The sequence below is a fragment of the Myotis nattereri genome (genome assembly GCF_964212035.1).
Source record: "Myotis nattereri genome assembly, chromosome: 9".
NCBI classification, from domain to species: domain Eukaryota; kingdom Metazoa; phylum Chordata; class Mammalia; order Chiroptera; family Vespertilionidae; genus Myotis; species Myotis nattereri.
Window position 1 is genome coordinate 998,037 of NC_138084.1, and position 25,702 is coordinate 1,023,738.

Genomic DNA, 25,702 nt, shown 5'->3' on the forward strand with positions numbered 1-25,702 from the left:
ATGTGTGTGTGTCCTTTATTTCAAGGATGGAGCACAGACGCGACCCCGAATGGGGGGGGGGACAACAAGGACCTGGATACAAAGTCTGGCCATCGGCTCAGAGGGCGCGGCCACCCAGTTTAAGGCTCCGTGTGTACCCACCGTGCAGGTGCTCACACACGCACACGCATGCACACGCACATGCACACACACACACGCTCCCACAGGCACACGCACACGCACACTCCCACAGGCACACGCACACTCCCACAGGCACACGCACACACACACTCCCACAGGCACACGCACACGCACACTCCCACAGGCACACGCACACGCACACTCCCACAGGCACACGCACACTCCCACAGGCACATGCACACACACGCACACTCCCACAGGCACACGCACATGCACACACACACACGCACACACACGGGGCACGGACACAGGAACAGGGGCCCGGCGCTGCCTAAAACATTGCAATCGTGTCTGTCTAAAAAGTGTGGAGCCCTGGATGGTGCGGCTCAGTGGACGGAGCATCGGCGCCCGGGCTGAAGGGTCCTGGGTTCAATTCCGGTCAAGGGCTGCAGGCTCTGCTGCAGGCTCCGTCCCCAGCCCTGGTCGGGGTGCGTGCGGGAGGCGACCAGTCCATGTGGCTCTCTCACATCCATGTTTCTCTCTCTGTCTCCCCCTCCTGCCCCCCACTCTCACTAAAAATCAATGGAAAAATATGTGAGGATTAACAACAAAAAGCTCAGAGCGGGAGAGCACGCATCAGCCGAGCCCAACAGCCCCCGTGTCCCCGTGTGGGCAGCTGAGCACACCAGCATCTCCCTGGCACCGCGGTCACGTGTCCCCACCGCCTGCAGGACCGGCTGCCCCTGCACTGCTCACGGAGCGTGTGTCCAAACAGCACACGGGCAGCGTGAACCCCACGAGCCGAGTCAGGGGGCTCCAGGCAACAGGGACAGGGTCTCAGAGGCGACAGCCTGTGCCTCAGGCCCGAGGAGGCCCTGGGGGCCCCAGCTGGCTCCTCCCCCTGCAGCCCCGCTGGGATGGGACTGTCTGACCCTGGCAGGCCCTCCTAACCCCCCACACCAGCCCCCCGGCAGGTGGACGCTGCGCCGGAGTGAGAGGCGGTGACCAGGAGCGGGCACCAGGCAGTGGCCTGTGGCGGGAGCATCCAGGCGGGCGCTGGGCAGGGCCCTGCCGAGAGGCCAGCCCCTCCCCCGGGGGCGCCGGTGGCCGCCAGGTCCCTCCTGCTGTCCTCCGGCTGCCGGGACCCCTCTGTCCACCGCGGCCAGCTCGGAGCGTCCGTCCGCCTGCCTCGCCGGGGCTGGTAAAGTGCTGGGTGCCGGGTGGTGGCGGGAGGCGGTGGCGGGTCTGCGGGTGAGGCCGCGCCCGCGGGCCTCTTAGGTGAGGACGTGGTTCATGAGCAGCTGGCAGGCCAGGAGCACGCAGAGCAGGCCCCAGGCGCGCGGGCTCTGCAGCAGGCCCGGGGCCGCCGCCCGCCGCGCCCTGGCCGAGGCGCTGAGCATGGCCGACAGGTGCCTGCAAGGACAGGGCGGCTCAGCCAGGCCGGCCAGAGGGACGCGCGTCCACCCTCAGGGGCGCTGGCCGAGGGGAGGCGGTCAGGGGCGGGCATACAGGGCCCACGCTCGAGGGACCGGGACCGGGTCAGTGCCAGGGGAACTGGACCCCTCCCCTTCCCCCCCTTACGGTGAGATGGGTCCCACCCCAGCGCCATGTGTCGGAGCCCTGACCCCAGGACCTGTGTGGGGCCGCGTTTGGAGAAGGGCCTTTAACGGGAAGATTAAAGTCCAGTGAGGTCATGGCTGGGCCCTCATCCAATGGGACTGTCCTCACAAGCTGAGGCCAGGACGCACCGAGGGACAGGGAGGGGCCGTGGGGGCCCCAGGGAGAGGCCGGTGTGAGCCGCGTCTGCGGGACTTGTGCTGCGTGGCCCCTGGACATGCAGAAGCCGCCCTGACTCTGAGCCGCGGGCGGGCGACTGCGACAGGCTCTGGGCTGTCCCCCAGGTCCCGGCCTGTGTCCGGCCTCAGCTCAGAGGGCCCTGGGTGCCGACTCACCGGGGCTCCTGCTGGCCCTCGGCCCCGCACTGCCCGCTGGCCGCCCACCGAGCAGCAGCTCACACAGGGTCCCCGTGGCCGCCGTCCCTCGAGGGGCAGAAGCCCAGGCGTCCTCCTGTGCCCCCACGGCACCCGGACCCGAGAGGGTTCCAGCTCCCAGTGGCCGCCTTGCGTGTCCCCCCGTGTCCCCCGCCCGGCTCTCGGGTCCCGCCCTCTCCTACCTGTGCAGCTCCTGCTGGGCGTCCCGGATGGACAGCACGGCCTCGTGCAGCGCCTGCAGCCGCCCCGCCTCCTTCCCGCACCGCGGGCACGCGCTCTCGCCGCCTGGGGGGCACCGCCAGCCACAGCACCAGGGCACGAGGGGACACGCAGGGGAGGGGAGAACGGAGGATGAGCTGGGATGTCGGGGGGCAGTGAGTGGGGTCCCGGGGTGATGCCCAGCTCGAGCCCCTGCCCGCCTCACGGGAGTCCTGGGAACAGAGCTACCAGGACCAGGGGGCAGGGAGAGGCGCGGGGGACCTTTCAGGGGGACCCCAGGCTCAGCTGCCCGGGAGACAGAAATGGCCAAGGGGGCTCACCCCTGCGGAGGCGGGGACAAGAGGGTCCCGGCCGAGGGACACCCCCCGGCACCCCCCCCCCCGTTAGCCATGGGCAGTGCCTGCCCTTGAGCACAGGGTTGGGGAGCCCAGCCGCCTGCCACACCTTCGTCTGTCCTGGGCTCAGGGAGGCCCCTGAGGCCACTGGGGTGGGGGGTCGTCCTGGGCACTGCCCCCCAGAGGTGCCCTCCCACCTGCCCACCCTGCAGAAGGGCCTGCTCACCGGGGACAAAGTCTCCGTCCCCATCGTCGTCCGAGAGCTCCGGGCAGGACTCGGGCGTGGAGCCGCTGCTCTCGGTGACCTGGCTGTGGCCGGAGGGCTGGTCGCTGGCCTTGCGGAGCCGCCGGTCGGGGCCCGGCCTCTGCAGGGAGACGGAGGTGCTGGGCTGGGAGCCCCCCACACCCCCCGCACCCCACGGGGACCTGCTGGGGGTGCGCTGCCAGGGGAGCCTGCAGCACTCGGCTGGCCAGGACCCACGTGGTACCACGGAGGCCATGCAGACGCCGCTCAGAAAGCCTGGCCTCCCGCCCTCCCCCCTCCCGCCGCCCTCCAGGCCCCGCATCGGCACCTGCGGCCCCGCCCGCCCCGGGCCGTCCGGAGCTCAGTGCCCTCCCCGGGAAGGGACCAGGCGCTCACCCCTGAGGGCGCCCCGGAGCCTCGGGTCCCACGGGGAGGGTGGGGCAGGGACACGGCGCGGCCCACGGGGGGCCCTGCTGGGGGTGAGAGGGCGACAGGCAGGGGGCAGAGAGGAGGCAAGGCGGGGGGAGCAGCCTGACTGCCCCCCTCGCTGCTGAGGACGCCCCAGCAGGGCCCTGGGTGCTGACCTGGCGCCTGGGCCCTGGGCTGCCGCCCAGATGGCCTTGTGGGGGCCGCCTCTCCCGCTGCAGGGTGCGCAGAGCCCCGTCCTGCTCAAACTGGGCCAAGTCCTTCCGGGGGTCCCAGGGGCTGTGGCTGCGGGGCCAGAGGGTGTCCGTGAGCGGGGGCCGTGCTCCTCAGGGGGAGGGGACGCCATCCAGCCAGAGCCCCCCACCGAGGACCCCTGCCGCCAACACCGCGTGCAGGGGCCGCACACAGGACAGCCGGGAGCCCCGAGACGGCCCCGCCCCATCCCTCGCTCCTCCGGGGGAGCAGGAGCCCCAGGTCTCAGGCCCAGGGCCAGGCCGGTGGGGGCAGTGCCGGTCCCGCCCATCCCGGCCCGGGCCCCCGCCCGCCGCGCTCACTTCTCAAAGCGGTAGTGCCACTCCTGGGTGGCGGGGTCCAGGTGGAACAGCCGGGGCGCCCACGGGGCCAGGCGCTGCTGCTGCTCCCGGGTCCGCTGCCGCTGGGCCTCCTCCAGAGCGAACTTCTCCCGCGTGGCCGTGTGCTGGTCACCCTCCCTGATGGCCCTGGTGACGTGCCGCCACAGCCTGCGGGCGGGCACCGCTCTGAGCGGGGGGCCTGGGCGGCCATGCCCCCTCCCCCAGTGTCGGAGGGGCGGCTTAGCGCACTCTCCACTTGATTGCCCCCAGCGACAGGGAGCTCACTGCCTCTCGGCACTGTGTCTCCTGCGACACTTTTTTAAAAATAAACCCCATTTTTAAAATTAGATTCAACGACCCAGCTGGGGTGGCTCAGTGGTTGAACACTGACCTATGAACCAGGAGGTCACAGTGGGATTCCAGGTCAGGGCACAGGCCCGGCTGCAGGCTCAGTCCCCAGTAGGGGATGTGCAGGAGGCAGCCGATCCACGATTCTCTCTCCTCACTGATGTTTCTCTGTCTCTCCCTCCCTCCCTGGGGTCTGTTCGCATAGATGTTGTCCCATGTGAGGGAGAGGTCCCTGGGGACCAGGTGAACACACCGGCCTCTCCACGGCACCTCAGGAGCCGGCCCTGCGCGCTGGGCACACTCCGTGGCCGCAAACTGAATCCCACAGTCGGCACACGGAACAGTAAGTGAGGGTTTCTTCTCTGCTCCCTGCCCGTCCTCTTCCCGGGGTGACTGTCCCACGAACAGAGACAACGGGTCCAGCTGGCAGACGCTTCAAGGTCGCGTGACCTTGTCTGAGGGCCCTGACCTGGGGGTCCCTGCCCACACCTGTCCTCTCGGGCGGCTGGGGGGGGGCATGGGTGGAGGCCATGGAAGGGGGTGACGGGGCCAGGGCGCCTGCCCAACGACGTGTCCGCGGCCACTGCTGGGCCCCACGTGACCGGCTCTCAGGCAGGGTGACCACGCCGCCCCGAGGCTGGGTCTTCACTGGGCAGGATGGCGCACACGCTCGTCAGCCATCACTCAGGAGAGCTGCCCGGGGGCACTGTGCCCGCCCCCCGCTTCCCCGTCCCACCGTCTTCCCACCGCCTTCCCACCGTCTCACAGGGTCTTCGTTTGAAAGACAAGGAAACTGCGGTTCAGAGGGTGCGACCCCGGGAGGCTCGCAGAAAGCGAAACCTCCCCCAGAAGAAAGTAGCTCCCACCGTGCACACCCCTCCCCCCCGAGCTCACCCTCCCAGCAGGGCCCACCCTGGGGCTGCTGGTCACCCAACCAGCTCTTCCCCTGCTCCCCTCCCCCGCAGGACCGCTCCCCTGGGAGGGGGGCACTCTCCCTTCCAGTGACACCCTGGGACTTGCTTGCAGCCCCGCCCACTGGGAGAGCAGCTGCCGGCCTGGCCCGCCCTCGGGGGTCAGCGTCCTGCGGCGGCGGCCTCACCGCTCCGACTCCAGCGCCGTCTGCTCCTCCAGAAGCACCGTGCGCAGCTTCAGCCTCTGCCCGCGCACCTCGGGGCTCGGGCTCCAGAAGAGCTGGGCGCCGCCGCGGCCCTCCTCCCTGATGAACACCTCGCCGTCCTGCGGCAGAGGCGGCCGGTCAGCGGGCCCCAGGCCATCCCGGCCAGGCCCCTCCCGCCCCCGCCGGCCCCAGGGCGGCCTCTTACCCAGCGCCCCGAGAGATGCGCCAGCACCTCGTCCCCCGACGTGATCCTGCCCGAGATCTGGTTGATGCTGGCGCTGCCCCCAAAGAACGGCTGAGGGGACGGGTGTCCGTGTGGGCGGCGGCCTCGCCACAGACCCCGGGCCCTCGCTGTGGGGGCACGGAGTGGGCACCCTCCCGGGGGGACAGGAGCCCGGTGGGACGGGCCCCCAGCTAGAGGCGGCCACTGGCCAGTGCCTCATCCTGAGCTCAGAGATGCGGGGGGTGGGGGTGCCCCCCATGAGGGCTGGTCCCGGCTCCCCTGCGTGGCCTGTGGGCAGGGCCTGCCCTCCCGGAGATGCAGAGCTGCTCCCCCAGGTGCAGTTGCTCAGGAAACCAGCTCTGGGGCACAAAGAGGGCGGTAGGGGTCCCCAGCCCCCATCTTCTACAGCCCGGGCCCTGCCTCCACGGCCCTCTGAGCGCTGCAGGGGCTGCGCCGAGCTACCTTGAGCTTGAACTCCAGCTCGGCCTGGAAGTGGCTCTTCTTGCACTCGATGGTCACCCGGCCGCCCAGCTCCATGGTCATGGTGCCGTACAGGATCCCTGCAACACAGCGGGCAGGGGTCAGCGGGCAGGGGTCAGCGGGCAGGGGTCAGCGGGCCCCGGGCAGGCAGGTGGGGAGGACGGAGCTGCGGGGAGCGGAGCCGGTGAGCTGGTTCCTCAGTGCCCCCCGCTCCCGGCAACGGGGCCCCCACCACCATTGCTCATGTGAGGTGCCCGTGCAGGAGACGCCCCACCGGTGCTGGGTCACCTTCGTTCCCGCCACAGGTCCTGCCCAGCGTGGGCTCCTGCGGGCGGCCAGGCGGGCGGGGTCTCCCCCGCTCACAGCGGCCTGGACAGCCGCTCGCATGACTGTGACTAACATGCAGGTGACCTCAGGCCCGAAGGGGAGAACAGGCCTCCGGCGCGGGGCCGCGGGGCTTGATCTAAACACGCGGCTCCGCTCGGAAATGCTGAGACTGGGGCCACACTGTCTCCTTCAGGGGAGACGCAAGCAAGCGACGAAATAGCAAAAGGCGGGGAAGAGCTGGGGTCCCCCTGCCACCTGCCGGGAGAGCGGGAGGGGCGCTGTGCTGCCTGGGGGCGTGGCCAGGGCCTGGGGCGTGGCAGGGGCGTGGCCAGGGCGGGGCGTCCGTGAGGGACCCTTCCTCTTGGACTCCCCGTACACAGTACCTGGGTTTCTAGTCCCGAGGCCTGGGGACGCACCTGGGACTGTGCAGGTGAGGAACGCTGTCATGTGCAGAATTATCAAAGAATGAAACGAAAAAGCCGTTCCTAGGAACCCACAGTCACATGACTGAAGGCCCAGTGAAGGCCCAGAGCAGCCCCGCCTGGGAGGAAACGACTGCATAACCGCCCGCGCCCCGGCGGGAGGCCTTCGGGACAGGACAGCCCGGAGACGCGGCCACGGCCGGTCCATTCCCTGCAGGGCCGGCCACTCCAACTGCGTACGACACGGAGTAATGGCTGCGAGGCCTTCGCCAAAGAAACACGTCCGGCCCTGGCCGGTGTGGCTCCATGGAGAGAGCGTCGGCCTGCGGACTCAGGGTCCCGGTTCGATCCCGGTCAAGGGCACAGGCCCGGGTTGCGGGCTCTGTCCCCAGGAGGGGGCGTGCGGGAGGCAGCCGATCCATGATGCTCTCTCATCATGGATGACCCTCTCTCTCCCTCCCCCTTCCTCTCTGACATCAATAAAAATGTATTAAAAAGAGACATTTCCGTGTCAGGGGAAGACGGTTCAGAGGTCAGGACACGGGCGCTGACAAAGCCTGTAAATTCACCGTCTATTTCAATCTTTTAAAAAATGTATCTATAATAATAAAAGCGTAATATGCTAATTAGACTGGACAGCCAAACGACCTTCTGGACGTCATTCCAGACGTCCTTCCGGACGAAGCCGCGGGGCAGGAGCTGAGGCAGGGTGGTTAGGGGCGATCAGGCAGGCAGGCGAGTGGTTAGGAGCCAGTGGTCCCACATTGCGAGAGGGTACAGCCAGGCTGAGGGATTCCACATCCCCCCCCCACCCCTCCGCCAACCCCGGGCGCCATGCACGAATTTCAATATATTGATTTCAGAGAGGAAGGGAGAGGGAGATAGAAACATTAATGATGAGAATCACTGATCGGCTGCCTCCTGCATGCCCCCCACTGGGGATCAAGCTGGCAACACGCAGGCATGTGCCCTGACCGGGATCAAACCGTGACCTCCGGGTTCGTAGGTCGAAGCTCAACCACTGATCCCTGCCGGCCGGGCAAATAATGTGAGTTTAAAGGTCACAGTCACCAGGTGCATCCCAGGCCTCCACGTCCCCCCAAAGCCTCCCTGATCCTCAATGAGGCGCAACCTCGTCACTAAAAGAACAGCAGCATCTTGGTGTCTTTCAGACACCCCACTTCCCCCCACATCAAGAGACGTGTACTCGCAAAGCAAAACAAGTGACTGACTCAGCACGGAGGGGGAGAAAAGACTGCGGCCTAGACGTACGAGAGGGAATCGGGGGAACAAACTCGGCGGCCGCCTGTAGGGTCCCCCAGAGAGCGTCTGAGGGACTGCTGCTCACGGAGGTGTCCAAGCAAACCACCCGTTACAGGCACGCCGCCCAGCCTGGTCCGCGCACACCTCCTCGAAGCAGTTCCTGCATCCGCACGGGCACAGCCTCTGCGAAGCCGGGCCCCCCTCACGCCCACAGGTCTCTGTCCTGCCTCAGCTCCCTGCTGCCCGGCCCGCCTCCGGGCGCCCGATCTTGCCCCTCGGTGAGCCCTGGGCCCTACATCCAAGGCCACCTGTTGCGTGGCTCTCTCCTTCCAGACCCAAAACAGAACCGCTGGAAGGAGAGACCCCCGGTGCGGGAGGAGGACCTCCTAACCCCAGGGCCCTGCAGGCCGCCCGCCCTGCTGTGTCTGCTGTCATCAGATCGGCCTTTCCCTCCTCTTAGGGCGGCGGCCTGCGCCTGCAGACGCAAGAGACCTGCCCTTCCTGCGCTCCACAGACTCACAGCCTGACCCCACCGGCGGCTTTTACTCTGTCGGGAACCTACCCGCCCCCGGGAGGCCGCCGGCCACACACTGGGCTCAGCCCACGGTGCGAGAACACCATGCAATTCCTTGAGCTCTCCGTGTCTCTTGGCCTCGCTGCAGGGATCTGACAATAGGGATGCAACACACGTGTGCTCGGATGTAGACCCGCACGCGCCCACGTGCAGGCTGGGAGCTGTGGGGGGGCTGACAGGGAGGGGGGCTGGCCGGGGGGTCTGTGGGATGGTGTTGCCGGAAGAGCCTTGATTGTGCTCACGGTGTGAGGACAGCATGGGGCTGTGGTTAGGAAGGATCCTTGTCTTTGGGTGACACAGTGACAGCAGGTGCCGGGCTGTGGGATGTGCTCCCATCAGTCAGGCAGAGAGGGCAGGGGCAACGAAGCCCAGACCGGGGCCAGCTGTGCTGCGGGCGGCACCCCACAACAAACCGGTGAGGAAATGTAGAATGCTGTTTGAGGAGACAGAAGGAAGCTGGGAAGGCGGGGGCAGGACCACGTGGGGGGAGGACTGGGACCCAGCTTAGAAACTTGACCCGACTGGAAAGAAGTAAGAAATGGAGGACCTCAAGAAAGAACAGGAGAAACCAAGATGGCGGCATAGGTTAACGCAGGAGTTTGCTGCCTCGAACAACCACTTCAAAAATACAACTAAAAGACGGAACGGACATCATCCAGAACCACAGAAAGGCTGGCTGAGTGGAAGTTCTACAACTAGGAGGAAAGAGAATAGCATACCGAGACTCAGAGGAGGTGCAGGAGTAAAATACTAAGGTGCGGAGGTGTGTGCGGAGCGGGCTGGCGGCTGAGGGCGCAGCTGTCTGTTTCAATCAGGAGGGAGTCTCAGACTCTGAGCTCCAGATCCGGGCAAGTCTCTAGGGACCCAGACTCATACGGGAGAAGCAGGACTGTCTGGCTTCGGTCCGAACTCGAAGGCAGCTTTCTCTCCGAGGTTTGCAGCGGTTGCTGGGACTCTGAGAGGCAGAGCCCCTGGGGACTGGACTGAGAGCAGCCATAATTGCTCGCTCCGCCTGCCCTGTAGATCCCCTGGGACCCACCCCACCCAAGCCCTGCAGAGAGGCATTTGCGGGATAGCCTTAGGCAAAAGCTAGATTAGCACTTCCCTAGAGATCCAGCACAGAAGTTCTCCCACTGCAGACACAGCTGATTCTCATAGCCAGTTGGCCTGGAGGTCAAATCCCCCCAGTATTACCTACCACAATCAAGGCTTAACTACAACAAGACTGCACACAAAGACCACAAGGGGGTGCACCAAGAAAGCATAAAAAATGTGGAGACAAAGAAACATGACAGAAATGGAGGATATAGAGCTCAAAACCGTACTTTTAAGGTCTTTCAATAATTTTCTAGAAACTGCCAATAAACTTAATGAGATCTACAAGAAATCTAATGAGACCCTCGATGTTGTGATAAAGGACCAACTAGAAATTAAGCATACACTGACTGAAATAAAGAACATTATACAGACTCCCAACAGCAGATCAGAGGAGCGCAAGAATCAAGTCAAAGATTTGAAATGCGAAGAAGCAAAAAACACCCAACCGGAAAAGCAACATGAAAACAGAATCCGAAAATACAAAGATAGCGTAAGGAGCCTCTGGGACAGCTTCAAGCGTACCAACATCCGAATTATAGGGGTGCCAGAAGAAGAGAGAGAGCAAGATATTGAAAACCTATTTGAAGAAATAATGACAGAAAACTTCCCCCACCTGGTGAAAGAAATAGACTTACACATCCAGGAAGCGCAGAGAACCCCAAACAAAAGGAATCCAAAGAGGACCACGCCAAGACACATCATAATTAAAATGCCAAGAGCAAAAGACAGAGAGAGAATCTTAAAAGCAGCAAGAGAAAGAAACTCAGTTACCTACAAGGGAATACCCATATGACTGTCAGCTGATTTCTCAACAGAAAGTATGCAGGCCAGAGGGAGTGGCAAGAAATATTCAAAGTGATGAATGCCAAGAACCTACAACCAAGATTACTTTATCCAGCAAAGCTATCATTCAGAATTGAAGGTCAGATACAGAGCTTCACAGATAAGGAAAAGCTAAAGGAGTTCATCACCACCAAACCAGGATTATATGAAATGCTGAAAGGTATCCATTAAGAAGAGGAAGAAGAAGAAAAAGGTAAAGACACAAATTATGAACAACAAATATGCATCTATCAACAAGTGAATCTAAGAATCAAGTGAATAAATCATCTGATGAACAGAATGAACTGGTGATTATAATAGAATCAGGGGCATGGTGGTCCCTCCTTTGGGAAAACTGCTGTTTGAACTACTCTGCTTTTCTTAGTCTCTCTTTTTTAAAAAAAATATATTTTATTGATTTTTTACAGAGAGGAAGAGAGAGAGATAGAGAGTTAGAAACATCGATGAGAGAAAAACATGGATCAGCTGCCTCCTGCACATCTCCTACCGGGGATATGCCTGCAACCATGGTACATGCCCTTGACCGGAATTGAACCTGGGACCCCTCAGTCCGCAGGCCGATGCTCTATCCACTGAGCCACACCGGTTAGGGCTATTCTTGGTCTCTTATTCTGTAGGTCAACTCTGTTATTTTTAGGCTGTAAAATAACTTTGTTTTTAGCTTGGATAATAGAAAAGATAAACTTAATTATCTGACCTCGCAAGCTAGCCATCTAACTGATACGCTGATATTGATGCCAGGTGCCGGTAGAGACATGACACTCAAGGTTACAGGTGTCTGTATAGATACGATATGGATTCAAAGTTACAAGTTGTCTGTATAGATATGACAGGTGTTTGCTAGATATGATATGTACTCAAGGTTACAAGCTGTCTGTAAAAATAACTGATACCAGGACCTAAAAAAGATATAAAAAGAGAATGCTTCCTCCGTTGGGGGTTCAGAATCTGACAGAGGTGATCTGCTCAGAACCTGCGCGCAATAAAGATGACCCCTAACTAATTGGCTGATAAAGGTGTCTTGTCCAGCTCGCTGTTCTGCGATACAACAGTCAGATAGAAAAAGTTCAAACAATCCCTGGCCGGGCAGCTCAGTGGGTTAGAGCGTCGTCCCAACACCCAAGGTCACGGGTTCGATCCCATCAGGGCACGTGCGAGAATCGACCAATGAACGCACAGATAAGGGGAGGAGCAAATCCGGCTTCTCTGAAATCAATACACAAAAGTTTAACAAGTTGAAACCTCCCAAAGCCCTCCAACAGCAAGAATAAAAATGAAACCCAGAGGCCTGCCGGTTGGCTCCGCAGACAGAGCGTCGGCCTGAGGACGGAAGGGTCCTGGGATGGATTCCGGTCAAGGGCACGGACCTCGGCTGCAGGCTCGATGCCAGCTCCGGTGTTTCTCTGTCTCTCCCCCTCCCTCCTGTTACCCAGGAGGCCAAGTGGCAAGGACTTATCTATACATGCACTGGGTCATCTGGAAACCCAGATGGGCGGATGCCCAACATGGCGCCAACAGCCAGGGACGGAGGGGCAGCGATTGTAAATGGCTCCAGCGGGCTTTTTCGGGGGGTGGGGGGCGGTCCGGATCCCAGGCGAGGCCACGGGAAAAGTTACTGTTTTTAGCCAATGGAATGTGTCCGAGGAAGCGAAAGCAAAGGTCGGTTGCGAAATGATCTAAAGGTCAGTTTCTCGGAGGAGGGGACGAACCACAGCAGAAGAAACCGGGAGCTACCGAGGCACGAAGAGGTGGGGGGATCTGAAACTCACACAAGGAGCCCGTCTGCACGCCCACCACTCACTCCGGCCCGACTCTACCACCTTCTGAAAAAGGCAAAGCTATGGAGACGGTAAGACGAGTGGCTGGGGGGCGGGGAGAGGGGAGGGCCGGACAGGGGAGCTCATCTGTTCCGTCCAACCAGGGCGGACTTCCAGGGGGTGCGACTGCTCTGTGGCTTCCTAATGGCGAAACGTGACGCGAGGCGTTTGTCCAAACCCACAGCACGTGCGGGCAGAGGGCGAACCCTGCTGTGAACTGTGGACGTGAGTTAATAGTAAAGGGGCAGGCCCTGGCCGGCTTGGCTCAGTGGACAGAGCGTCCGCCTGCGGACTGAAGGGTCCCAGGTTTGATTCCGGGCAGGGCACAGGCCCAGGTTGCAGGCTCAATCCCCAGTAGGGGGCGTGCATGGGGCAGCCGATCAATGATTCATCACTGATGTTTCTCTCTCTCTCTCTCTTCATCTCCCTTCCTCTCTGAAATAAAAAAATAAACAATAATGTATCAACATCAGCTTGTGTAACACTGATGTGCGCTGCTAATAACAGGGGATCCGTGTGAGATGTGGGGCGCATATGGGAACTCCGTACTTCCTGCTTCGTATTTTCTGTAAACCTGAAATCGCTATAAAGAATAAAGTCCAGCCCGAGCGGCCTGGCTCAGTGGTTGAGCGTCAACCTAGGAACCAGGAGGTCCCAGGTTCGATTCCCGGTCAGGGCACAGGCCTGGGTCGTGGGCTGCATCCCCAATGTGGGGCGTGCAGGAGGCAGCCGGTCCGTGATTCTCTCTCATCATGGATGTTTCTCTCTCTCTCTCTCCCTCTCCCTTCCTCTCTGACATCAATAAAAAAAATCTATTAAACAAGAATAGCTCCATTAACTAAAAAGTAACCTAAGGAGTCCAAACCCTGGCCTGCTATGCTGAGACTTACACCACAGACAACGGAAGACGCACAGGCAGCTACGGACAAGCATCGGGCTGGCTGACGGCCCAGGATCCCAACCACAGGGGAAGCCTGAGGCCACACAACGCCTCCAAGAGGAGAGAAGAGGAACACGCCGGATGCGGGCTGAGCTCATGGAGGGGTGAGGACGGAGTCGCAGCACCTTCCCGTAACCCCACTGAGAGTTCACGCCCAGACGCCTCCCGGGGGCGCAGCCGGGGCTGTGCCCGGGGCCCTGGGGGCCTCTCACCTTTGCAGTGGGCGTAGGGCATGGTGAGGGTGTAGTCCTCCGCCCGGTTCAGGAAGGTGAGCGTGGCCTTGCCGTCCAGCAGAGCCGACAGGGAGTTCCCTGCAGAGACGGGGCCGTGGGGCCGGTGAGCGGAGGGGGCCCTCGGGGCCCGGGCCCACCCCCTGCCGATGTCAACAGCACGTGTGGCTGGTGGCACGGGGCGGCAGCTTCGTCCCGTGACCTCAGGCAGCCCTGCGGGCGACGAGGGGGAGGCCGGCTCCGCCCGGCTCAGGGCGAGGACTGTCCCGCCCGCGTGGTCCCCGTCCCGCGGAGCCAGGGGAGGCCTCACCGTAGAACCGGGACTTGGCCGTGACACTGCCACTAATGCAGAAGCCGTCTTTCCGGTTGCTGACGTGGAAGGCGGACACGGGCGGGTGGTGGGACACCTGTGGGCAGAGGTGGCTCCTGGAACAGCCCCAGCCGCGGGCAGCCCGCTCTCCTGCCCCCTCCACCCCCCACGCCTGCACCCCTCCTGCGCCAGGGCCCAGGGAAGCCGGGCCTGAGTCCGGGGCCCCCAGGCAGACTGCATCCCCCCATCGGCCCAGATGCTCAGGGGAGAGGGGGTGCACGCCCCCTCCCGCAGTCTCAGTCATGTGACTGACAGAGACGCCCCAGTGGGCAGAGAGGGGGCCGCCGGGAAGCGTGTCCTGGGCTCAGAGCCCCCACTCCCTGGCCCAGGCGCCGGGGCCTTGCCTGCTCGGCGATGTAGAAGGTGAGGCTGTTGGTCTGGGGGTGGAACCAGCTGCAGCGGAAGGTCTCCCCCAGGATCGGGTTGTAGGGCTTCTTGATCCCCTGCGTGAGGAGGGAGGCGCTTGTCAGGTGGGGTGGGGGGGAGGGGGGCGTGGACCCAGGGCCAGGTGGGGTGCTCGCGGCCCAGGCCCTGCGTCCGGCCGGCCGAGGTCTCCGGACCCACAGCTGGTTTGCCAGCTCCTGGGAGCAGCACCCGTCCGCTTGGGGGACACGGCTTCGCCCTGGTGTCTCCGCTTCTGGTTCCTGGGGGGACCCAAGACCCTGACCCGGTCACCGCCCCCCGGACTCTGGGCAGGAACAATGGCTTCTGCCCAGCCCGCGCGGCTCAGGGGCTGAGCACTGACCTATGAACCAGGAGGTCACGGTTCAATTCCAGTCAAGGGCACAGGCCTGGGTTGCGGGCTCGATCCCCAGTGCGGGGCCTGCAGGAGGCAGCCGATCCGTGATTCTCTCTCATCACTGATGTTTCTATCTCTCTCCCTTCCTCATCAATAAAAAAAAAATTAATAAAAAACAAAACAAGAAAACAACAACAGTGGCGTCTACGCCCCTGGCTGCCCCCTCCCTCCTGTTCGGCCAGCCTGGCGACCTCTGTGCCCCCCAAACACCCCAATCCCTCCCCACTGCGGGGGGCCTTTTCGAGACGGGAGAGCCCTCCTTCTGGGTCCCCATGTGGTCCAGCTCAGACCCCTGATCTGACGTTGCCGGGCCACACCCTTCACAGCCCCCTGCCCCCCCATCACTTGTAGCTGCTGCCTTCACCTCACCCCCCAGACTGTGGGCTCCTGAGTGACAGCCATCTGCACAAGGCCAGGACGCCACCTTCCCACCTGCCCACAGCTTCCCATCATTCCTCCTCCGCCAAGCTTCCCAGATCCACCTCTGAACTGACCCAGGTGCAACCCACTGCCCTGTCCCAGCCAGCCTTAGAGAGGGCACCGCCTCCTCCGAGAAGCCCTCCTGGATTGCCCCTCTGCCCCCACAGCCCAGGTGCTCAGTCTGCCGAGGGCTGTGGGGTCCACCTCTGTGGGGCCCTCGGGCAGACTCAGGCGTCCTGGTTCCACACCCAGCCTGCTGGCTCACCCTGGGCGGGCCCTGGGCCTCCCCGAGCCTCAGTTTCCCCACCTGCACAGTGAATTGTGGAGCCAGAATTGTGGATTCACACGGTGTCCCAGGGCACCCAGGTCTGTGGCAGGGTGGGGTCCTGGCAGGGACGCAGGCCTCCCGGCACCCCCTGTGCTCCTCCGAGCTGGGTGCGGGCTCTCAAAGGCTCCAGGACCAGAAACCGGGGCCCAGGGTCCAAAGCCCTTTGCTGCCCCATGTGCATGGCAGCTGTTTCTTTGAGGGCCAGGAGCACCTTTGGAGGCCTGGCCAGGCCAGGGGCCCCCTGCAGCCAGCCCGGGCCTGTTCCCCACCTCTCAGTGCCCGGGGCCCCCCTGCAGCCAGCCCGGGTCCCCCATCTCTGAGGCCTGGGCCTGTGGGATGATCAGGATCCTTCAGGGCCGCGTGGGGTGCGGGTGCCCGGGGACGGGGGTGGCACCCTGGGCTGGGTGGGTCTCTGTGCTCACCTTGGGCTTCTTGTAGAAGCCAGACAGGTACCACCGCAGCACGTGCTTGATGCGGCTGTAGGCGTCGTCCTCCAGCGCGGCCCTGGACAGACGGATGGACGAACGGACAGATGGACGGACAGACGGACGGACGGATAAAGAGCTCCCTCACTCCGCCTGGGCCCCCTCCTGCCCCTGATGCTCCCGCCCTCACCCCGCTCCCTCTGCGGGGGCTCCAGCCGCAGGGCCCTTTGCCTCGCGGCAGCACAGACAATCAGCTCAGGTGGCCCGTGCCGAGGGGTGGGGGTTCGGGGTACACAGAGGTGCTGGGGCGGCCCAACCCGTGCCCACCTTGCTGGCAGGGACAGTGGGAGGAGGTCAGCACCCCGGGGACCCTTCAGACACCTGGGTGGGTGGCAGGGTGGGGCCTGGCAGGGGGGAGGAGCGGCGGGGGGGGGAGGCTGGGCAGGGCAGGGGGGGGACGTGGCAGGGGGAAGCTGGGCAGGGCGGGCGGGGGCAGCAGCGGGGGGCCAGGCAGGGGAGGGGGCAGGGGGGTGGGGGGCTGGGCAGGGCAGGGGGGGGATGTGGCAGGGGGAAGCTGGGCAGGGCGGGCGGGGGCAGCAGCGGGGGGCCAGGCAGGGGAGGGGGCAGGGCAGGGGGGGGATGTGGCAGGGGGAAGCTGGGCAGGGCGGGCGGGGGCAGCAGCAGGGGGCCAGGCAGGGGAGGGGGCAGGGCAGGGGGGGGGATGTGGCAGGGGGAAGCTGGGCAGGGCGGGCGGGGGCAGCAGCGGGGGGCCAGGCGGGGAGGGGGCAGGGCGGGGGGAGAGGGGCGGGGCGGGGGGGCCAGGCAGGGGAGGGGGCAGGGCAGGGGGAGAGGGGCAGGGCGGGGGGGGGCCAGGCAGGGGAGGGGGCAGGGCAGGGGGAGAGGGGCAGGGCGGGGGGGCCAGGCAGGGGAGGGGGCAGGGCGGGGGGGGGGGCTGGGCAGGGCAGGGGGGGACGTGGCAGGGGGAAGCTGGGCAGGGCGGGCGGGGGCAGCAGCGGGGGGCCAGGCGGGGAGGGGGCAGGGCGGGGGGAGAGGGGCGGGGCGGGGGCAGCAGCAGGGGGCCAGGCGGGGAGGGGGCAGGGCGGGGGGGGGGGGGGCGGCGGCAGGGCGGGGCGGGCGCCCTCACCGGGACAGCAGGTCGGCGTGGTAGTAGTAGTCGGAGAGCTTGCAGAGGAAGGAGCGGGGCTCCAGCACGAAGGTGGGCAGCGCCACGCGGGACAGGTCCATGCCCGGCCGCAGCTGCTTCAGCAGCACCCAGATCAGGCCCTTGTTCTCCTCCGACACCGTCTCCACCTGGGCCGCCTCGCCCAGCTGCCGGCAGAGGGCGTCAGGCTCCCGCGCGGGGGCGGGGGGGGGGGGGCGCCAGGGGCAGGGGGGGGCAGAGGCTGGGCTCTGGCTGGGCTGTGGGTGGTGGCTGGCCCCCTGGCCTCGCCCCCTGACCCCGACCCTCCCCAGCTGTGTCTCTGCCCCGCGGGCCAGCCCCCCCAACCTGCTGCCTCCTTCCTTGCCCACGGGCTGTGCCCCCCAGCCCAGCCCACCTGGGCCCCCCACATCCTCAGCCCGAGCCCACGGGGCCCTCGCCAGCTCCCGGCCTCCCGGCCACCGAGTCCCGGCTCCCAGCCCCTGGGGCCCTGCGCTCTCCTCCGGGGACCCCGGGCCTCCCTGTGGCTGCTTCAGGGGTGAAACGAGGTGCGGGTGACGGGTCGCGGGGGGCTCAGAGGGGCGGCTCTCACCTCCCCCAGCTCCTCGTGGGCCTGTTCCACGTACGTGGTCCCTCGAGGGGCGGGGGCCCCGGGGGCCTCGGACAGGTCGCTCCCACTCCCGTTGGTCCTCTGGCTGAGGTCCTGGGCCTCGGCGTCCGAGTCCTCACCCACCTCCCTCTCCGACTTGTCCGAGAAGGCGTCGTTCTCCAGGGAGGACCCGTTCAGCCTGGGGGCAGGCCCCGCGCCCCGGTCACGGTGGGCCAGGCACCCACCCTGGGCACCCCACCCCGGGCACCCACCCCAGGCACCCCCACCCCGGGCACCCACCCCAGGCGCCCCACCCCGGGCACCTCACCCCAGGAACTCCCCATTTGGGCACCCCTCACTAGGTTTATTTTTAAAAAATATTTTTAAATTAATTTCAGAGAGAAAGGGAGAGGGAGAGATAGAAACATCACCCCCCCCCCTCCGCCCCCGCACTGGGGATGGAGCCCGCACCAGGGCAAGTGCCCTGACCCGGAATTGAGCCGTGACCTCCTAGCTCATAGGTCGACGCTCAGCCCCTGAGCCCGCGGGCCGGGCCCTCACTAGGTCAGTCCCCGGGCAGCCAGCGTCGGACACTGTGGCCCAGTTTGCCCCCCCCCACCCACACGAGGACGCCCCCCCAGGATGCAGGGTCCAGGGGGGACCCCAGGAGGGCCAAGCCCCGTCACACCCCCACTCACGGGAACAGGTCCTGGTCGTGGACGGCAGCCGAGGGCAGCAGCCCGCAGAGCGAGGAGGGCGACCCGTCGGGCGAGGACCCGGGCTCCTGGTCGCTGCCGGGCCGGCTGGCGCTGAGCCGCAGGAGGCTGGAGCAGCGCAGGGCCAGCTCCAGGGCGTCCAGCCAGCAGCGGCCTATGGGGGAGGGGGCGTGAGCCGCCCACAGCCCAGCTCTCCACCCCCACCCCCCTTCCTCACCAAGACATCCCTGCCCAGACCCGGAGCCCCGACCCATCCACCTGGACGCCCGCCCGGCCCAGGGAGCCACCCCACCCCACCCCACCCCACCCCACCCCACTCCCGGGCCCCTGATCCAGGGGGGCCCGGCTGCGGTGTGTGAGGTTATCAGCCTCTCTAACAGCTGGGGAGGCAGGTGCTACTGTCCACCTCTGCTCACGGGAACCGAGGCTCAGAGAGGTACTGAGGGGCAGGCGCCTGCCCAGGCCTGGCCCAGGACAGCAGGCTGCCTTCTTTTTAAAAAAATACTTTTTAAAATTGAGCTGAGAGGAAGAGAGAGAGAGAACATCAATGATGAGCCCTGGCCGGTTTGGCTCAGTGGATAGAACATCGGCCTGTGAACCAAAAGGTCCCAGGTTCGATTCTGGTCAAGGGCATGGACCTCGGTTGCAGGCTCCTCCCCGGCCGGGCTTGGTTGGGGCTCATGCAGGAGGCAGCCAATCGATGTGTTTCTCTCACAACGATGTTTCTCTCTGTCTTTCCCTCTTCCATTCTCTCTAAAATCAATGGAACAGTACCCTCGGGTGAGGATTCACAAAAAAACAAACAAACAAAAATCTACGATGAGAGAGAATCATGGATCGGCTGCCTCCTGCACGCCCTACGCTGGGGACCGAGCCCGCGACCCGGGCACGTGCCCTGACCAGGAACGGAACCATGACCTCCTGACGGAATCAGCCACTGAGCCACGCCGGCCGGCAGGCTGCCTCCTTCCTGAGTGGCGGTGACGGGGCCTGACCGGGTCCCACGTGTGCCTGGTCTGGAACCCACTGCGGGGCTCACGGGAGACCTGCGAGCAGGTGGGGACTCACCGTCTGACTCGGAGGCCGCCCTGAAGATCAGGTAGCTGCTGGGCAGGGGCTGCGTGATGGAGCCCACACTCTCGCCTTTGGGGCCCTGGGGGGGCAGAGACCCACGTCACCCAGGACACGCGGGGCAGGGGGAGCACACGCAGGCATCAGCCACTCAGACACACTGCCCTTCCAGGCCTCGGGGTCCCCGGGCGGGGCCAGGCAGCCAGCCTGCACCTGGCCTGGGGGGGGGCAGCAAGGCAGCGGAGTGGGCGGGGAGCTCTGCCCCCCGACTTGCTAGCTCTGAGCTCCCCGATGTAGGGTGGCCAGAATAGGGATATGCAAGTCCAGGAGGCCCAGTGAAATCAGAATCTCAGAGGAATAAGAAATAGCTTGTGGTTTTGTGGGGTTTTTGGGGTGAATCCTTTTTGGGAGGATATTTTTCCCATTGATTTGAGAGAGAGTGGAAAGGAGGGGAGAGGGGGAGGGGAGGAGAGAGACACATCGATATGAGAGACACATCAATTGTTTGCCCCCCGCATGCCCCCCGCCTGGGAACCAGGGAGTGGATTGAGCCGAAACCCGGGTACGTGCCCTTGACCGGAATCCAACCCTCGGCCCTTCAGTCTGTGGGTCGACACTCTAACCACTGAGCCAAACCGGCCAGAGCAATAACTGCCTTTCTTTAAAAGCTTAAGTATACCCCACGCAACATTTGGGACATACTGATCCTAAAGCAGCTCCGAGGTCTGTCGGAACCCATTTAACTGGGCTTCCGGGATGTGACCGGGCGCCCTGAGCCCCGGAGTCCTGGGAGGGTGAGGGCTGGGCTGGGAGCCGCCCGCCACGGCCCTGTAACTCCGCCTCCAGGCACCTGTGATCGTGACCTGTGTGTCACTCGGCCTGAGCCCCACGGGTCCTCCACCCCGAGGGCCGGGGGCCATGGCTGATGACCATCGAGAGACCTGGCCCAGGCCCCTCCTCTCCCCGTCCCCCCGTGGGCAGTGCCCAGCCCATTGGGACCGACAGCTCACTCCTCGACCCCCCCAGCCGGGCCACCCAGCAGTGCCCGCGTCCCTCATGGCGCCCGTGTCCCGCGTGCCTCCCCCGGGGCCCAGGCCGCCCCCCGCCCCCCCCCGTCCCCGCCCCCAGCTCCTCGCGGCACCTTCACGGCCCACACCGACTGGTCCAGCGGGTGGAAGAGCTTGAAGCAGAAGCCGTCCTTCTTGGAGGGCCGCTCCAGCAGCCGGCAGCAGTGCAGCAGGACGGTGCCCACCCACTGGCCCACGTCGGGCGTCTTGTAGATGAGCAGGGCTCCGGGTTTCAGCACGCACCACAGCTTGGTCCAGCTCTTCAGGGTCCCCCGGATCTGCGGGCGGGCGGGCAGGGGGGGATGTCAGGGCCCGGGAGGCCATGCCCCGGGCGTCGGGGCGGCTCGGGGGCGGGCAGAGCAGGGTGGGGCTCTGGCTGCAGGGAGAGGTCTTTTACTTTTTCTTTTTAAAATATATTTGTATTGATTTCAGAGAGGAAGGGAGAAGGAGGGAGAGAGAGAGAAACATCCATGAGGAGAGAGCATCATGGATCAGCTGCCTCCTGCTCACCCCACCCTGGAGACGGAGCCGGCAACCTGGGCCTGTGCCCTGACTGGGAATCGAGCCTGGGACCCTTCAGTCCACAGGCCGACGCTTAACCACTGAGCCAGCCAGGCCGGCCGGGCGGCTCTGTAAATTTAGATACTGGCCATTTCTTTTCTCATTGTGAAATGCACTCGCTTTTGTACCTGATTTTTTTATCCATAGTTTTGTGTAAACACATAGAAGGGAAAAGGCGGCCACACAGGCCCAGGGTCTGCAGACGACCTGGACACGCGTCTGGGTTGCTCTTCCCTCGCCGCCCCCCCCCGCCCCCCCCCCACCCCTGCATGGAGGGGGCACCAAGGCTGGGTCTGAACACAGGCCTCGGGCCCCAACCCTGGTCCTTTCCCACACGTCCCCCCCTCTCCTCTGTGCCCCAGCCAAGGACTCCGCCGGCCCTCGGGGACCCCCACCAGTGGGCCCCCCCGGCTTAGCGGGACAAGGGTCTTTGCGGACGTGGACAAGTTAAGAGGAGACCACCCAGGGGAGGGCGGGCTCTGACCCGGGGACTCGTCCTTGTGCCTGGGACACAGAGAGGCCGGGGAGGCCCCGTGGCCCCGGCCAGGACCCCGGAGCCCCAACTGGGGGAGGAGGGAGCCTCCCCGGCACCTGGGGAGGGAGCACGGCCCCGCAGGCACCTGTGTCCAGGCCCCAGAACCGGAGAATAAATTCTCTGGTTTGAAGCCACTTGTCAGGGCAGCCCCGGGACACGGACACAGATTTGCAGTAACAAACGCCTTACACGGCCCGGCCGGCGGGGCTCAGGGGCTGAGCGTCAACCTGTGAACCTGGAGGTCAGGGTTCGATTCCCAGTCAGGGCCCAGGCCGGGGGTGCGAGCTCCGTCCCCAGTGGGGGGCGCGCAGGAGGCAGCCGGTCCATGGTTCTCCCTCATCACTGATGTTTCTCTCTCCCTCCCTCTCCCTTCCTCCCTGAAGTCAGTAAAAATATATTTAAAAGAAAAACATATATCTGTTAAAACAAAAACCAAAACAAACGCCCTGAACGGTCCCCTGAGCGGCTGAGTCTGGAGAGGCGCCCCGGGGGGTGTCGGGCGAGGCGTGGACACGGGGCCGCGAGGGCCCGCCTACCTTCAGGCTGTCGGCCATGATGACCACGCGGGGGTCGGTCAGCGCGCTGAGCAGCTGCTTGGTGGCGCGCTTCTTCTCCTGCCGGTAGTTCTCCTTCTGCGCCTGCTCGGGCACCAGCCAGCAGTCGGGGCAGAGCCCGGCCCGCCCCCCGGGCTCCCGGCGCCCACCGGGGCCCGCACCATTCCGCCCGGAACAGGGCCAGGGCCAGGGCCAGGGCCAGGGCCAGGGAGAGGAGGGAAGGGCGGGGTGGGGGGGTGGCGGGCTGGTCTGTCCCCCTCCCTTAGGCAGGCTGGGGGCGTGGCCTCGCGGGCCCAGGTGCTCACCTTGAGAGTTTCCTTCTTGGTGACCTTGGCCGTGGGGGACACACATTCCTTGTCGGACCCATTGCACAGCCTGGACTCTGCCTGCAAGAGACCCAGGTGGGGGGGCAGGGGCGTCGGCTGGGCTGGGGCCGCAGAGGGCGCGGCGGACAGAACAGCACGTGTCCCTGTGCCCAGCACTTATGGGGAACCCAGAGCAGGGACCCTAACATGCACACACACGCACACGTATGCACACATGTGCATACACACATGGCAGCAACATTCAAAACAGCTGCCAAGTGGAAGCAGCTGGAATGTCCACTCTGCTGGGTGGACAGGCCCCTGTGGCCCACGGGAGGACGGGACTCAGCACGGCCGGCTCACGAGAGAAGCCCACAGGCGGGGCCACGCGGGCACGGCGCCCTTTACACAGACGTGGGCGGGTCCGTGGGGGTGGGAGGGGCGCAGAGGTTGCCAGCAGCTGGGGGAGGGGAGGGAGGAGTGTGGGTGCGGGGTTTCCGTCTGGGGTGATGGAATGTTCTGGAGCTGGGTAGGGGGAGGGGCTGCACAGCACTGTGGGTGCCCCAGATGCCACTGAGCTGTGCGCTTAAGATGGTTAAACTGGCTTCATCTCATTAACATAGAGAATGCGCACATACATCACACATACATGCACACACACACATGTGCACACACCTACAGACACACCCACACACGCACACACGCAGCTGCTTCCTGCCCCGGCCGCAGCCCCGGCCCAGGCGGGAGCCGGAGGCTGGGGGACCCCAAAGGCCCGGCTGCCGCTTCTCCTGAGACGGACGTGAGGACCGGGACCCCCCACAGCCCCGGGCGCGGCCAGGACGGGGTCCCAGAGGAGCAGGCCGTGGTCTGGGTCACGGGTCGCAGGTGGCCGGGCAGAGGGGGACTTGGCCTCTATCTGGGCTGCCCCCAACCCCACCGCCGGGACCAGAGCCACCAGCTGAGCGTCAGTGTGGGACCCCGAGACCCCGGGGGGAGAAGGACTGAAACCGCAGGTGGAGACGGGCCTCGCACCCCGCCCCCCCCGCCCCCGGGTCTGACCATCCTGCCTGGAGGGCACCACAGGCCACGCTGAGGGGCTGCCTGTGAGTGGGGAGTGTGTGTGTGTGTGGGTGTGTGTGAGTGTATGTGTGAATGAGTGTGTGTGTGAGTATACATGAGTGTGTACGCATGTGTGTGAGTGTGCATGAGTGTGTATGTGTGTGAGCGAGTGTGTGTGAGTGTGTGTATGTGAGCGTGAGCATGTAAGTGTGAGTGTGTATATGAATGTGTGTGAGTGTATGTGAGCGAGTGTGTGTATGTCAGTGTGTGAGTGTGCACGTGAGCGAGTGTGTGTGCACTTTTCCCCACACAGCGTCCCCTGCAGAGTGTGTACCTGGTCGGGGGGCAGGGGGGACCCACAGGCACAGGCGGAGGGAGGAAAGGCTCACCCCAGGGTGTCCCTACGACAAAGGGCTCCTTTCATCATGATTTTCTGTCCCGAATGCCACCTGCAGCCACACCTTTCCCGGTTCCCTGTCCCCCGCCCCCCCCACCCCGTGTCACCCCAGGAGGGAGCTGCCACACAGCTGTGCCTGCCGGCTCCCAGCAGCCCTCCCAGCTTCAGTCTGGGATTCAACGCGGGTCCCGCGCAATGAGGTGGGAAGGACAGGCTCCCGGGGCCCTGCGTCCCCTCCCCAGCCTCCTGCTGCCCTTGGGCAGGCTCTCTCCCAGGGTCCCCGTGGCCGGGCTCTCTGCCTGGGTCCCCGTGGCCGGGCTCTCTGCCTGGGTCCCCGCGGCCGGGCTCTCCCCCTGTGTCCCCGCGGCCGGGCTCTCTCCCTGGGTCCTCGTGGCTGGGCTCTCTCCCTGGGTCCCCGCGGCCGGGCTCTCTCCCTGGGTCCTCGTGGCCGGGCTCTCTCCCTGGGTCCCCGTGGCCGGGCTCTCCCCCTGGGCCCCCCGTGGCCGGGCTCTCTCCCTGTGTCCCTGCGGCCGGGCTCTTACCGGTGGCAACTTCGCGACGGAGCCGGGGGTCGGGGGCCCTTCATCCCTGGGCAGCGAAGGGCCATTGTGCTCCACGTCCGTCCCTGCAAGAGAGCCTGGTGAGCGCACGGCGGGGCCGCCCGTGGTGGCAGGAAGCCACTCTGACCATGTGCCCTGCAGGTGTCTCATCCCTTTCCAGCTGGGCCCAGAGGCTAGAGAGGCCCCCCTTCCAGCCCCCCTGACCAGCCCCCACCCCCGACTAGCCCCCACCCCCTGACCTGGTGCCCGCTGACCTGGGCTGAGGGGGTCGAGCTCATTCTCGCCTCCGAGCAGCAGGGCCCGGGCCAGCCTGCGGGGCTCGGCCTTCTGGGGGGCGGACGGCGGGCACAGCGAGAAGCGGCGCCTCAGGATGGCCTCCTCCTTCATGGCCTGGGCGCTGGGCGGCTTCTGCGGGAGACGCGGGGCGGCCTCAGCGAGCGGGGACCCCCCCCCCCGGGATCAGGCTGAGGGCGAGGCAGCCTCAGCGAGCGGGGAACCCCCCCCCCCCGGGAGTCAGGCTGAGGGCGGGGCCGCCCATGGCACACTCAGGTCCCCACGCAGGGGTATCTCAGAGAAGGGCCTGCAGGCCGCGAGGGGCGGCCGTATGGTGCCCTGTCTTTCTCTGAGCGCCCCCATCCCCATCCCCACCCCTAACCCCCGCCCCCGCCCCCGTCCCCGTCCCCAGTTGGCTGTGGGACCCTGGCCCCACCCGATGGCCCTGAGGTGGGCACGGCCCCACCCTGGCCAGCACCTTCCTTCTGGGGAGGGAGCTCTGTGGGTGGAGCAGACCCAGAGCTGGGGGTGAGCCACCAGGACGCCCGTCCGCCCCCTCCTTGTGGGGAAACGCCCGGCACAGGGAGAGACCTGGAGGGGGCCCACGGGTGTGCACCCACATCCCTCCGTCCAGCCCACACTCCAGGGCGAGCTTCCGCCTGCCCGCAGCCCAGCCCCCACACCCTCCCGGCCCAGCAGAGGGCGCCCCCTCCCCGCCCTGCCCCGCCTGCCTCCTCCCGTCCCATGGAGGAGAGCAGCTCCCTCTCTCCCAACCCCACAGGGGGTGGCGATGGGGGGGCAGGGGGGGCCGTGGACAGTTGAGGGCACCGTCCCCGTCCCCGGAGTCAGCCTGTTTCCTAGATGAGAAAGTCGTGGCTCCGGAGCCGAAGGCCTTGCCCTGTGGTCGCGCCTGTGGGTGCCGGGG

General features: G+C 65.1%; 1 protein-coding gene across 1 annotated transcript; it reads right to left on the bottom strand.

Moving 5' to 3' along the window:
• On the bottom strand, window positions 1-24,911 carry OSBPL5 (oxysterol binding protein like 5). Its single transcript, XM_081099531.1, has 21 exons — window positions 24,759-24,911; window positions 24,487-24,569; window positions 22,489-22,569; window positions 22,166-22,267; window positions 20,608-20,811; window positions 19,464-19,548; window positions 18,378-18,549; window positions 17,683-17,878; window positions 17,076-17,260; window positions 15,929-16,010; window positions 14,304-14,402; window positions 13,900-13,996; window positions 13,572-13,670; window positions 6,058-6,155; window positions 5,578-5,667; window positions 5,355-5,491; window positions 3,890-4,075; window positions 3,494-3,620; window positions 2,892-3,030; window positions 2,294-2,396; window positions 1-1,533 (listed from the first exon to the last, which is right to left on the bottom strand). The coding sequence occupies exons 1-21, from the start codon at window positions 24,889-24,891 to the stop codon at window positions 1,395-1,397; spliced, it is 2,637 nt and encodes an 878-aa protein (XP_080955657.1). The 5' UTR covers window positions 24,892-24,911; the 3' UTR covers window positions 1-1,394.
• Window positions 24,912-25,702: the final 791 nt, after the last annotated feature.

Coding starts and splice junctions, on each gene's coding strand:
- OSBPL5 (XM_081099531.1), bottom strand. CDS start 24,891: ATGAAGGAGGAGGCCATCCTGAGGCGCCGCTTCTCGCTGTGCCCGCCG. Junction 17,879..18,377: donor CACGACCAGGACCTGTTCCC/GTGAGTGGGGGT, acceptor GCCTGCCCCCAG/GCTGAACGGGTCCTCCCTGG. Junction 14,403..15,928: donor GCTTCTACAAGAAGCCCAAG/GTGAGCACAGAG, acceptor CTCCTCACGCAG/GGGATCAAGAAGCCCTACAA.